The 13,682-nt window shown below is 34.4% G+C and overlaps 2 protein-coding genes across 2 annotated transcripts; both read right to left on the bottom strand.

Moving 5' to 3' along the window:
- Positions 1–556: 556 nt before the first annotated feature.
- Positions 557–8,432, bottom strand: LOC128607565 (rhamnose-binding lectin-like). The gene is made up of 9 exons (XM_053624526.1): positions 4,875–8,432; positions 4,709–4,744; positions 4,538–4,582; positions 4,159–4,288; positions 3,019–3,128; positions 2,534–2,578; positions 2,308–2,443; positions 2,106–2,218; positions 557–655 (listed from the first exon to the last, which is right to left on the bottom strand). Exons 1-9 carry the CDS (start codon positions 4,903–4,905, stop codon positions 642–644), a joined length of 660 nt encoding a protein of 219 aa, XP_053480501.1. The 5' UTR covers positions 4,906–8,432; the 3' UTR covers positions 557–641.
- A 152-nt stretch (positions 8,433–8,584) lies between these two features.
- Positions 8,585–13,591, bottom strand: LOC128607566 (rhamnose-binding lectin-like). Its single transcript, XM_053624527.1, has 9 exons — positions 13,252–13,591; positions 12,224–12,334; positions 11,759–11,829; positions 11,579–11,614; positions 11,408–11,443; positions 10,144–10,188; positions 9,721–9,856; positions 9,498–9,605; positions 8,585–8,873 (listed from the first exon to the last, which is right to left on the bottom strand). Exons 3-8 carry the CDS (start codon positions 11,787–11,789, stop codon positions 9,500–9,502), a joined length of 390 nt encoding a protein of 129 aa, XP_053480502.1. The 5' UTR covers positions 11,790–11,829; positions 12,224–12,334; positions 13,252–13,591; the 3' UTR covers positions 8,585–8,873; positions 9,498–9,499.
- Between the last annotated feature and the right edge of the window lie 91 nt (positions 13,592–13,682).

Here is a 13,682-nt window from a genome sequence, read left to right as displayed (position 1 = left end):
AAAAAGAATGTTAAAATTTCTGCCGGCCCGGACGATCACATTCATACAGTCTGACAAGCAACAGTCACAAACAACTATTAAAAATTGCATTGTGCACCCGGCTTTATGATGGCATTTTTTAATGTCCCAAAAAAAGGACCTCAACTGTCTGTATATCTTCTAAATTCTGCTGATGTTTGCATTAATGCTCTAACATAATACTTCATTTTTGTTTTCAAATCATAAATACTGTTATATTGATTGAAAAATAAGCTTACAAGTTTATGAAGAAATGAACTATTCTTTCTGCTTAGTAGTTTGTCTCTTTCACTTCATATTTAAAGTATTGCACTGCAATATATAATGACTATATCTATAGTCTATATTGGTTCAATAGGAGGGGGAAAGCCTGTCCATGGCATCCGTAACAAAGGAATAAGAGATGGTCCAGATGGTCTTTCATTCTTTAGTTCTTTTTTAGTGTTTACCTTAGTTAAAGTTTAATTAATATGGACATAAGTAAAAATATACAAATATTAATACAGATGTTGTATAAATAAAAAGGTCAGATCATATTTGCTTCAAGTGCTTTTTATTTATTTTGAAAGGTGGCGGGAGGAGGGGTGCCTCCAACATAAATTTTGCCCAGTGCCTCCAAATGTCTAGATGTCCAGCCCTGTAAGCATATAAATATATATTATAAAAAAAGAGAACAAACCACATGTCAGCACAGCATTATTCCCTTCACAAACACAGCTTATTTTCTTTTTTCTTTTTTTTTTTTTAGTTTTGGCAGCTATATTTTATATGAAGCAATGTAATGAAGCTAAGCTTATATAAAGCAATAAATTTTATATATATATATATATATAGAGAGAGAGAGAGAGAGAGAGAGAGAGAGAGAGAGAGAGAGAGATAAGTACTGGAGAAAGTGTGGAGAAAGAAAGTATCTGCTCATGATCAAAAACAAACAAGCTCATCGGTCAAGCCTGGTGGAGGTAGTGTCATGGATTGGGCTTGCATGGCTGCTTCTGGATTGGGCTCACTAATCTTTATTAATGATGAAAGTCTTGATGGTTGCAACAGAATAAATTCCGAAGTCTACAGAAACATTCTGTCTTCCAGTCTAGGAGAAATGCATCCAATCTAATTGGCAGGAACTTCATCATGTAGCAAGACAATGACCCAATAAACACTCAACAAAGGACTTCATCAGGGGAAAAAAGTTTTTAGACCGGCCAAGTCAATCACCAGACCTTAACCCAGTTGAGCATGCTTTTAACATCCTGAAGAGAAGACTGAAGGGAGAAATCCCCCAAAACCAATAACTGAAAGAAGCTGCAGTACAAGCCTGGAAAAGCAACACAAAAGAAGAATGCAACAGTTTTGTTGCGTCAGTGGGTCACCGGCTTGATGCATGTATTGCAAGTAGGGGATATGCAACCAAAAATTAAGTGTTATTTACTTTCATTTACTTTAAAGAGTCATGAAAACTCCAGCTCAAGTCTACCTATCAATGTTTTTGAAAAATGCAACTTAAATTGGTGTGGATTGCCATTGCCACTGGCTGTGATGTGTGACACAACGAGATTTTAAACCTGGAAGATGAAAATAGCGAGAGAGAGAAAAGCGCAAAATTAACCAGTTTTCTCCTACAATTAAAATTAACATATGCTAAGATTGTCTTTCTTGATGTACGACACAAACACCTCTGTTAAAATCTCAGAAAATGTAGATTAGTGTTTCATGACGATTTAAGATTATCTGTTCCTATACTTTGCTCACCTAAAAATTTTTGGTTGTTCTAAGTTGTTGACACATCAAGATGTAAATATCAGGAAATGAAAACTGAAATTCTGATCCATCATCTCATTCATCTTTTGATATCAAACCCAGATGTCTTCAGTGTATATAACAAAAACAAATGAACTGGCCCTGCCATTCCAATACATTCAAAGAGGACTGTAATTGCCTTGGCCTACTTTAATGTTCTCTAATGTTATTTGCCTCAGTATTCTTTTACTCATATCTTAAAAGGCTAAGTGTTTTAGTTCATTCCTTTTTCCCCAAGTTAAAAAAAAAAAAGTTAAAATGGAACATCTTATCAGGGAGAGCAGATTACTCACTATGAGCTGAAATGCACTTGTAGGACACAGTGAGGTATTTAAGAGTCCCAAAGCAAGGATCTGTAAAGATGGTGTAGTCAGCTCTTACAGTGCATTTCCTCTGTCCATTACACCTTTAAATGAAAGTAAGATGTTAACATGGCATCTCTGAGCAATGAACACCAAGTGCATCTTCTTTCAAGTAAAAGAAACAACAATTTACATTGCGGACACAGTTGAGAATGTGTTCAGAGCGTAGCAGTTGGTGTTCTGGGTCAAAACACTGGGGAGTCCATTTGAACAGGTTCTAGATTCAGCACGTCCGTAGTTCGCATTTATGATTTGAATAGAATCATCTCCTGCATACAGGTACACACAAGTAAACACACAGGTAAACCTGCTGTAATAAAACACTCAGCAGCCCAACCATAAAGAAGTAGAGTTCTTACCACAGTCCAATGTGCTGTAACCATACTCACAGATCACAGAATACCCTAGAGAAAGGAGACAGAAATGCATGCAATCAGGTGATAAGTAAGGAATAACACACTCCAAACCATGCTGTTAAATGTGATGTGGAACAACATGCAAGAGGATTGCGACTAAACTGACAGAAAGACTAAACAGAAAGAAAGACTGAATGAACACAGCAAAGAAAGGAAAATATTTTTTTTTATTAAGAAATGCAGTGACAGAAATGACAGAATGAGAAAAAGAAAAAGAAAATCCACCAGCCATGAGCATTCCTTTGCATGACTCACATGAAACAGTTCTTGAACGTGAACTTAGAACAAACATGTCTAAGAGCACATTAGCATCACCCCTCTAATGTTTTGCATACTTGGCAGCAGACTTTCGCAAAGAGTTGACTTGGTTACTGTGAGGATTTCAATACTGGTTCAAGATCAGTGTGTTAGTAGTGAACATTACTTACAGCCATAGATACATTCATAAGTGGTGTTGTAGTACTTGTAGGTTCCAAAACATGGGTCAGGGTTGCCAAGTAAATCCGTCTTTAAGTCACAGTCTTTTAGTCCATTGCATCTGTTTGTGATAAACAACAGACCAAATGCTCTCACCTGCGTTATGGTGTTGGGTCATGTGTATTCAGAATTTGGAATAAATAGCAAACATCTGTTGTTCAAACTCGTTCATGTAGAAATTCTCTCTCTCTCTCTCTCTCTCTCTCTCTCTCTCTCTCTCTCTCTCTCTCTCTCTATATATATATATATATATATATATATATATAATTAGCAACAATTTATATTTACATATTCATAATTGAATTCAAGTTCAGATTTATATATATAGTCAGTCATACAGTCAGTATCTGTATATATATATATATACATACAGATACTAACTGTTACTTTTGATATTGATGATTGTTCAGGGACTCATTATTCTGTCTGTGAAATTTGTACACTTTAAGTCTCAATTGTTGAATGTTTTTATGTTAATGAAAATATTTACACATGTTAAGAAATTTGCTGGAAATAAAAGCAGTTGAATGTGAGAGGACATTTTTTTTCTGAGTGTGTATATACACAGCAAAATCACGTGTTGATTTAACACCCATAGTGTTGATTCACACCCTACAATGTTTATATACATACTCAAATAAACACTCTGGGTGTTAATTAAACACTAGGGATTTTACTGTGTATGTATGTATGTATGTGTGTATATATATATATATATATATATATATATATATATATATATATATATATATATATATATAGTATCTCACAAAAGTGAGTACACCCCTCACATTTTTGTAAATATTTGATTATATCTTTTAATGTGACACAGACATTAATGGCTGTTTTGAGGGGACAGCAAATTTACACTGTTACACAAGCTGTACACTCACTACTTTACATTGTAGCAAAGTATAATTTCTTCAGTGTTATCACATGAAAAGATATAATCAAATATTTACAAAAATGTGAGGGGTGTACTCACTTTTGTGAGATACTGTATATATATATCGTCCCATAAATCTAATAAATCTTATATCTAATATATCTAATATAATCTACTGTGTATTGTAAGCCAAGAAACACTGTACCTATCTGCGATTGTGGAAATCCTCAAGGCACAGTTGGTATTTGCAACCTGAGAAGCTGGACGACTAGCACTACAAGTGTGACGGTCTGTACGGCCATATACAGAAGACTTCACCTTTATCAGTCCAGTGGCTAAAGAGATATATATATATATATATATATATATATATATATATATATATATATATATATATATATATATATATAATTAGCAACAATTTATATTTACATATTCATAATTGAATTCAAGTTCAGATTTCTAACTGCAGAATTAGTCTTTTCATATAAAAGACTGTTTATTTTCCTATAGTAATAATGTTTTCTTACATCTATCAGAGGATTATTATATGCTGTTGGAGAATATAGGACATTGAAGCTTACCACAAGTCAGGTGTTGGATATCACCATAGCAGGTAATTATATTCTCTGAAAGAATACATTATTCACACAGATATTTGAGCATGTAAGCCTGAAACATTCACTCAGATTCTCTGTAAAACATTATCACATGTTAAGTTATTTAAAATATTGGTGGTTGCATTAAAATAGTACCTCCAGAAACAAGCAAATCAGGTGCTTCAATGAGTACTATAAAGCAAAACACAGATACATTACTATTAAAAGAACATAAATTCCACTAACTCTTTACTCTTTCTCCTGTTGCAAGAGGTATCATTTGAGGTATTATATACTATGGAAAAGTATGGAAGAAACTTACAGGTGAGTAGAGTGAACTTCAGGAGGAGCATTGTGATGCTGTATATGTTGAGGTTGAAACTGAAATTTCAAGTGCTGCACTACTGGAACTGACCTATTTATAATGAATACCAGGAAATAACTTGTGACCTAAACCAATACACTAGAAACCTTAGTCAAAGAGTCCATATTTGGATGGTTGTTCATTTGGAGTGCAATTATCCATAAATCATAAGCACCCTGTGGTGATGTATACTAGTTTACTAGTTATCTTCTGATAACTCAAAAAGGGTTCCAAACTAGAAAACTTTAAGAGGCTGTGCTGTTTAATGATGACATAAAATGTATTATGTGTTGTTTGGTGCTGTCTTGTGTTCATCTGTAGGTTAGTTTGTGTTCATTTATATTCATGATTTTCATAATGTCAGTATTTATTTGTCAGCCTCATCTATTTCCCTGAATTAAGCAGTAGTGAGGCCAACAGTATGTCAGGCATACTGCTGTGCTGTAAGTGCGAGTTGTGAATGTGAGCAAAAGTGTTTCTTTAATGTGTCAGGCTCAAGTCTTTTTCTTTCCAATGGTATATTTATATATACCATGCCAAAACTGAAGAGTGTACATGGAGAAGCTTTATTGTTACATTCTAATCGTTGGTCCTGCTCAGTAAAATGACTTCAGTGTTGTTGGCTGTGGCATCAGTGAAGATCATAGGGTGAACATAGAGTTCAGTAGTGATTGTGCTGAACATCTAGCCATGGGATTGAGTAGGTTTGTTTGGAGATCACAGAGCAAGTCTTATGACTGTGTGTGCACAGATTTCAGCAAGGAATCTTGCCTAAGGTCCAGACATAGCCCTAGCTTGTTTTTAGATCATGGAGAGAGCCTGTTCCAACTTTAACCAATCACACGTTTCCTCTTTTTGCACATCCAATCCCAAGTCTCCACACGTATCCTTGTTATGTATGTCCAAGGAGTCTGGGGTTTTATAGTTTAATGCTGCCCTAAACATTTCCTTGTCTCTTGCCTCTGTCTATTGTCTTGCAACATTATTTGCATCATCATTTTTGACAGTTATCTTGTAGGGTCTATTATGTTTTCTAGCAGTTACTTTCTTATCTACTTTTGATCTATTTCTACCTTGGATGAGCAACAGACTTTTCCCTTGTCATGGGTGAGTGAGCATTCTAACACTTATCTGCATGGTACAGTTGTTCCTCTTTTAGTTATCCATCCTTTTTAGCCGTTTCCTCTATCTTTGCTCTTTTCTGACCCTTTTTAGGGTCAGACTTGTGCTTGTAACTTATTCTATATTTTATGCGTTTTTCTAAGACATATGTTCAAACATCAATCCTGAGCCTTCCAAGGCAAAAGTGGAGCTTCCAAGATGGTAGATAGTCCACACAAACCCACTCTCACGCCTTCCCCAGACAACCTCAATGCATGAAGACGTCACAATGGCCTTTGTTTTAATAAAGAACCATGTGCCCAATACACATACTGTGTAACTTTATTCTGTAAAAAGCAAAGAGTAATGTTTCTTTTTTGTTAATGTTAATATTCTTTTGGATATATTATGTTAATACCCCAAATTTGAAACTGAAGCATTGTCTATTCACAGAACTTTCTCTAACATTCCAATTGTGATTTTACAATGAAATTCACACCAAACATGAACTAGTTGCAGAGGTTTATGTACGTTACAGGAAAATTACATTACATTACGCATTCATTCAGCATGAAATTATCACACAATAATTTTTGTTTTTGTGTTGTAACTTGTTGGCCATCAACTGGTGTGAGGTCTAAGGGGTTGAGATTAAGGCTTCAGGATGCTGACTGAGCAGGCTCCTGGTGTTGTTTATAGCTGAATTGTAAAAGGCATATTGGAGGCAAAGTGACAAACACTCCATCTGTCATATGGGTGAGGGCCAGAAGCTATTGTCCTGGTGACAGGACTTGGAGAACACAGGAGTCTTAACATGCATGCCAATAAGTGTTGTAGATTGTAAAACGTTGCTTGTAACACATAAAAGGTTTAGTAGGAAAAGAGTCTCATTACCTTGAGAATTACCATGACTTGATTGTGTTACCGAGGCTGTATTCCAGGTGCACTTACAATGTTTGCACTGTGGTCTGAGTCTGAGTGCCAGGCAGTAATTTGTTTGTTTTTTGTTTTTTTTAACTGTCAGTATTATACTTGTGATTATTAGGGTTGTATGACAACCTTGGACTATTAAGCTATTTTCTGTCTTTAGATTACCTTTTGCTCCTATCTGCTTGAGCACTGTGTTTGAAATGTTTATTGGACTTTGTTTATCAGATCACAAATTGGACAATCACTGCATTGGATTAAATGAACTGTCTGAATTTTTAGAAACACTGCACATAAACACACACAACCCTCATCCCTGTTATGCTTGCATTTAGAGGATAGTTTATTGCAGAATCATTAGTAAAGATAATTTGTTCAGGACGAAGTGATTACTTGTAAAGCAAATAACCAAGTTTCGGGGGGAAAAAATCATTACAGCAGGTGATTATATAACATGCAAATATAAAGCACACCAACACCAAAACTTGTGAAAATTGGAATCTCTTGATTTATTCTGTCAGTTCACACAAACAGAGAAGAGAATAGTTGTAGCACTGCACGCAAAATACCGTTCACACTGTATGTACTATACTTGAGATGTGAAGTAATTCAGATTACAAGTTTAAAAATGATTTAATAAAAGACTCTGAATATTTTATATAAATGATACGGGACTGCAGTACATTGTGATGAATGATCTTTTTGGTTTAAAATAAAGTAAGTCACTTTATGATTGTACTTGTCCCTTGTTTTTTCTTTACTTATCTAATTACCTTGGCCTTTAAATTATCCATTGTCAGTTTCACTTTTTGATTTAATATATAAAGTATTATATATTATATATTATATATGTGCAGCTCAGCATTAGCTGAGTCCCATTCGTTGGATATATATATATATGAGAGAGAGAGAGAGAGAGAGATTCCCAAATGCCCAAATGTTCGCCAAAAAATGAGGAAGACTACTCTCTTAATTTTATCTGTTAAACTATTGACTTTAAATGAAACTGCAAAATTGCACACATTTAGCAACTTAAAATAATTATGCAGTCTTCTCCCTCAGTTTTATTGGTTGAATATACAAAATATATGAGTGGACTGAGAGGTATATGTGTGTGTGTGTGTGTGTGGGTGGGTGTGTGTGGGTGGGTGTGTGTGTGTGCGCTCATCTTGGGCCATCAAAATCTCATCACTAAAATAAGATCATTAGTCTACAACCAGGCCCAAAGGGATCTTCACCCTATGAAGTGTTGTTATATAAAATGATCACACCACTGTCTGAAGGGTTAAAATATGTTTGGCTTGTAATTGCCACCAAAAAAAGACTACCCTGACAATAATCTTTCTCTCTTTAGTTTATGATTTATTTTTTATTGAGTTGTCTATGAATAAACGCAGATAGTAGACTAATGTGTGTGTAATTTGTTGATTTCTAAACCATCTGCTCATATGACACCCTTGGACTGCTAACATGTATTCTGCCTTTAGATTAAATTTTCCACCATCTGCTTGAGCTCTGTGTTTAAAAACTTTATTGGACTTCTTTTATCAGATCACTAATTGGACAATCACTGCCTTGGATTAAATGAACTGTCTGAATTTTTAGAAACTCTGCACATAAACACACACAACCCTCATCCCTGTTATGCTTGCATTTAGAGGATAGTTTATTGCAGAATCATTAATAAAGTTAATTTGTTTAGGAGGAAGTGATTACATGTAAAGAAAATAATCAAGTTTCAGGGGGAAAATCATTACAGGTATAAGCAGGTAATTATATAACATGCAAATATAAAGTACACCAACACCAAAGCAACACCAGAACATGTGCACTCTAACATCTGCATGTTTGCCATATGTAAAACTTGGTCTCATTCCTTTTCAGACTGAAGAGAGGCCACTGCGGAAAGCTGGAATCCCTCAAGTTATACTGTCATGAGTAGTAAAAAGAACAAAGGAAAAAAGAATAGCACATAAAATACTTTTCCTATTGTATGCACGGTACATGAGGTTTAAAAAAAAAAAGTAAAAACAATGTGATATAAAAGTTCAGAATATTTGTATATAAATTATATTAAGTTATTCTGTCAGTAGGAAAAAAAGGGAAGAAAAAAATAGGTGTATTACTGTTGTAGCACATAAAATACCATTCATACTGTATGTACTATACTTGAATTGTGAAGTAATACAGAACACAGATTAAAAAATGATTTAATAAAAGATTCTAAATATTTTTATCTACATGATATGAGTGCAGTATTTTATATGTTGAATTATCTTTTTGGTTAAAAAAAAAAATAAAGTTCTTATTTCACATAAGTCATTTTTTTATCTAATTATCTTATTGTATTTCTTTACCTATCTAATTACTTTGGCCTTTATTAATTTTTTGACTTATATACAGTATTATAATATACAGTATGTGCAGCTCAACATTAGCTGAGTCTCATTCATTATATATATATATATATATATATATATATATATATATATATATATATATATATATATATATATGAATGAATGAGAGAAAGAGGGAGAGAGAGAAACTCACAGTTAGACACAGTTGTACGCAATTTTCATGTACTTATAGGTGCCATAGCAGGGGTCAGAGAAGAAATGATTTTTAGCAGGCACCTGACAGTAGCACCTTCCATTACATCTGCAAAATAATGTTTTTCATTTGAATTGTCTCCACAGATATCAGTAATGCATGCTAATTTTAATTGTCATTTGTGATAATGATAAAAATCACACTTCAGGTCATATTCTGTTACCTCGCTTTAACTTTAGCTGTTGCATGAGGTGCGGAGCAACGTGTGTTGCGGATAGATCTGTGGGGTTGTCCTGCGACACACGTATGCGAATCAATTCGGCCATAGAAAGCATTGATGATCCTTATATGGCGAGCACCTAAAATGTGAAGAATTTAGCACAAGGGAAAAATGATCAGTCATTAAAAAAAAACAAAAACAGTGGAAAAAAGACCAAAATTGTGGTGAAAGAATTCTAGATCTGTTTGGTATAACACTCATCATTACTCAGCTTTTCTGGATCATGCATTTATACTAGATGCTAATGGGATATTGTCTTAAAAGCTATGTCCTATAATAAGAGGTGTATAATGTCATGTTTTTTTATGTACTATCCTATACAATATTATACAGTAGGTAGATAATAAGACTGAACAAATAACTTACCACAATTCAGCACAGCAGTACCATGTTCACAGGTAACAATTATTGCTGTCGGAAACAGATTAAAAAAATTAATGCAATTAATCACTTCCTTTTTTGGTTTAGACAGATATTTTTATACGGACTACATGAAGCAAGGTTTAGAAATACTGCAAACATCATTTTCAAATAATTTCCTTAATATGCTTTAAATCCAAATGTAGAAAGAGAAAGAATGAAAATATTTAGTATGAGGAAAATGGGCGTGAAAGAAAAGAGAAAGACAGAACAAGCAGAACTTGCTGCCAACTGCTCAACAGGGAGGCCTCTGCTTCCAACAAGTCTAGTCCTTCTTGTTATAAATGATATGTCTCAAATACCCATAAAATATACTTCAAAGGAGAAAACCTGTTGGCAAAAAACTGTATCAGACATTTGAACTTGCTGTGACCTTGATCCTGTTGTGATGAATTCTAATCAGTTTACCTGCTGCTTACAATGCTAATTCCTTCAAAATCATTTAAACACTATTATAATAATTGAAACACTCGTTCTTGGGATATCGTGCTAACAAGAATCTCGGTTGGAATCGGTTGATCCATAAACTCTGCACATAAACACACACACGTTGAAGTTGTAGCCAATCCTAAACCTGTGACATGTGCATTCTGAGATATTTTTCTGCTCACCACAGTTGTAAAGAGTGGTTATTTGAGTTACTGTAGCCTTTTTATCAGCTCAAACCAGTATGGTCATTTATGTCCTCCCACAAAAGTGATGGTCACTGGATGTCTTTTTTTGTGTGTGCGCCACCATTCTGTGTAAACTCTAGATATTGTTGTGCAAGAAAATCCCTGAAGATCAGCAGTTTCAGAGATTCTGGTGCCAGCAACCATACCATGGTCAACGTGACTGAGATCACATTTCCCCCATTATGATCTTTGATGCATTACACTGCTGCAACATGATTGGCTGTTTGGATAATTGAATGAATAATCAAGTGAACAGGTGTTCCTTATAAAGTCAGTTTGTGTAAAAAACAAAACAAAAATACATTCATTCACATTCACTTAATGATTAGCAACAGTTTATATTTATACATTCAACGTGATGAAATTCAAGTACATATTTATAACTACAGAAAACAAATGAATATCCTTTCCTTAGAAATTCAAATTTTATCACAGTATTAAAATGTCAAATTTCCTGTCATAAGAAAATGTTTGCATATAGCTATCATAGAATTATTATTATATGTTGTTGGAGAAGGTGGGATATTTAAACTTACGACACATGCTGGCATCACCAGAGCAGGGCAAATTCTCTGAAAGAATAGATTATTCAAATACATATTTTGAGCAAGTATACCTGAATGATGTATTTAGACCCATGACAAGCCATTATAATGTTAGTTTATTAATGTTTCAAATGTTGGTGTTTGACTGCATTCAGAATTTACCTCCAGACACATGCAGGTCAGGAGCTACAATAAGTACTGTAAAGAAGAACACTATAACTTACTACCAAAAGAGCATAAATTCTGTCCATTGTTTACTCTTTCCTCTGTTAAGATGTAAGACATATGATGTAGCTTAACACACCCAAGGATTTCATATGGAAAAGCATGGAAGAAACTTACAGGTGAGCAGTGTGAGCTTCAGGAACATCATGATGCTAGATGCGTCAATGTTGACGTTGAAACTTCAAGTGCTGCACCATGGGAACGGATGGATTTATACAATTCATACATATAGTGAATGCAGTAAAAGTTAAACATTTTAGTAAAAGTCTTTACAACATACTGGTAAGTCAGTGCAACAAATATTCCTTTACCTATTAGTCACCTACGTTAAACATGAATATGTTACTAACACAAAATCTTTTTACGATATCCATTTCAGATTGTTTATTTTGGAATCCCAAGATTTAACAAGTACTTGGAAATATACTTAACAAATGCTGTCATGGCATTCTTGCTAATTATGATGGTGGACGCTATACTTATACAAATAAATAAGCTATTCATTTGTATTAAATTCCACACAGGTAGAAGCATACAATTACTTAGATGGATTTAACATGGTATACAGAATAAAATACTTACATATAAACTGTCAACACTGGTAGAATGAGTTTCCCTCTGCTGGTGTTAAGATTGCACTAACACAGGCTGGTGGGTACATATACTTCACCTCAACTTCACCTCCAATTCACCCTGATTGCACATATATTAGTTATTACACCCACAAGATTCTTAGTTTATTCCTCATTCTGTATTCTTACAGTATTCTGGCTATTGCACATATAATTAGTTATTGCAGATATTCCTAATTGTATCACATAGTTATTGCACATATAGTGGTTACTGCACATATTGCTCAGTTGTGTCACATAATTAGTGCACATATACTGATAAGAGCAATGTACTGGTAGAAAGCTTACTAAACGGAGGAAAACTCTATTCTACACCTGCAGAAACAAATACCCCAACACAAAAATTAGTATCATCATTGATGACCTTGGATGTGCTGTATATAGATCTCCTCACAGTCATTTGTTTAATGTAATGTTTAATTGCATGGCAGCACACAACGCTCTATCCAGCTGTGGGTTCTTTGAGAACGCTTTCAGTTGGTGGAGCAAAAATAAATGATGCCGTGATGATACTCAGTATAACAGCACTCTTGAATAATTTTATGATCTTAAACTTTATCTGTCACCATCATCCTTTCCTTTGCTGCTGCAGCTATAGGCTATAATGTAGAATTTTTTTATTTTTGGAAAATTATTTGGAACAAATTCTAGTAAATACAAGCATGTGAAAAAATAAGTACACCCCATGGAAACTGTTTTTTTGTTGTTGTTGTTGTTTTTTTTTTTTACAAGCAAACATTTGATCCTCATTGAAACAGTGCCTATTAATAAAGTTGATACACACATCAAATGACACATAAAATTTATATTTTGTTGTTATTTTCACAACTTCAATGAACAAAAAACAGATTAGTCACATAGAAAAAGTAAGTACACCTCTACATTTATCACACCTTAAATTCCATAAAATTAGAATCAGGTGTTCAAGATTGGGTGCCAGTGATGAGGGAGTGCAGGTGGAACCTGTCTTATTTATACCTGGTATATCTAGTGTCTGGTGTTCCCTTTGCTACTGAGGTGTGTAGTGTCATCATGCCAAGATCTAAAGACTTCTGATAAGGCATTCAGTAAAAAGAAAGAGAAAGAGATTGCACAAATTTGACCTGAATGGGAGGGGGCTTTCTGTGTGCACACACTTGTAACGCACGCACAGAAAGCCCCCTCATCGTGTGAGTACTGAATTGAGTTCTCTTTAGTGGCTTATTACGCTTGGGCGGTCAAATAAATGCACATCATGTCAAAGTGTAGGTCTTGCTGAGTATTCATGCAAACACAGTCGGTTATGTCTTAAGTGTATGTAAACAGTTGGGGGGGAAATTGGAGGTGTGTCAATACAGTATATTAGATCTGTGCATTAGGTCTAAAAGTGACAGCAGACTAATAAACCTGCTGCTGTCTCTGTCATTAAT

This window comes from Ictalurus furcatus, chromosome 5, assembly GCF_023375685.1.
Source record: "Ictalurus furcatus strain D&B chromosome 5, Billie_1.0, whole genome shotgun sequence".
Taxonomy (NCBI): Eukaryota; Metazoa; Chordata; class Actinopteri; order Siluriformes; family Ictaluridae; genus Ictalurus; species Ictalurus furcatus.
The sequence above is the reverse complement of the archived record's forward strand: the minus strand, read 5'-3'. Positions and strand labels throughout refer to the sequence as shown.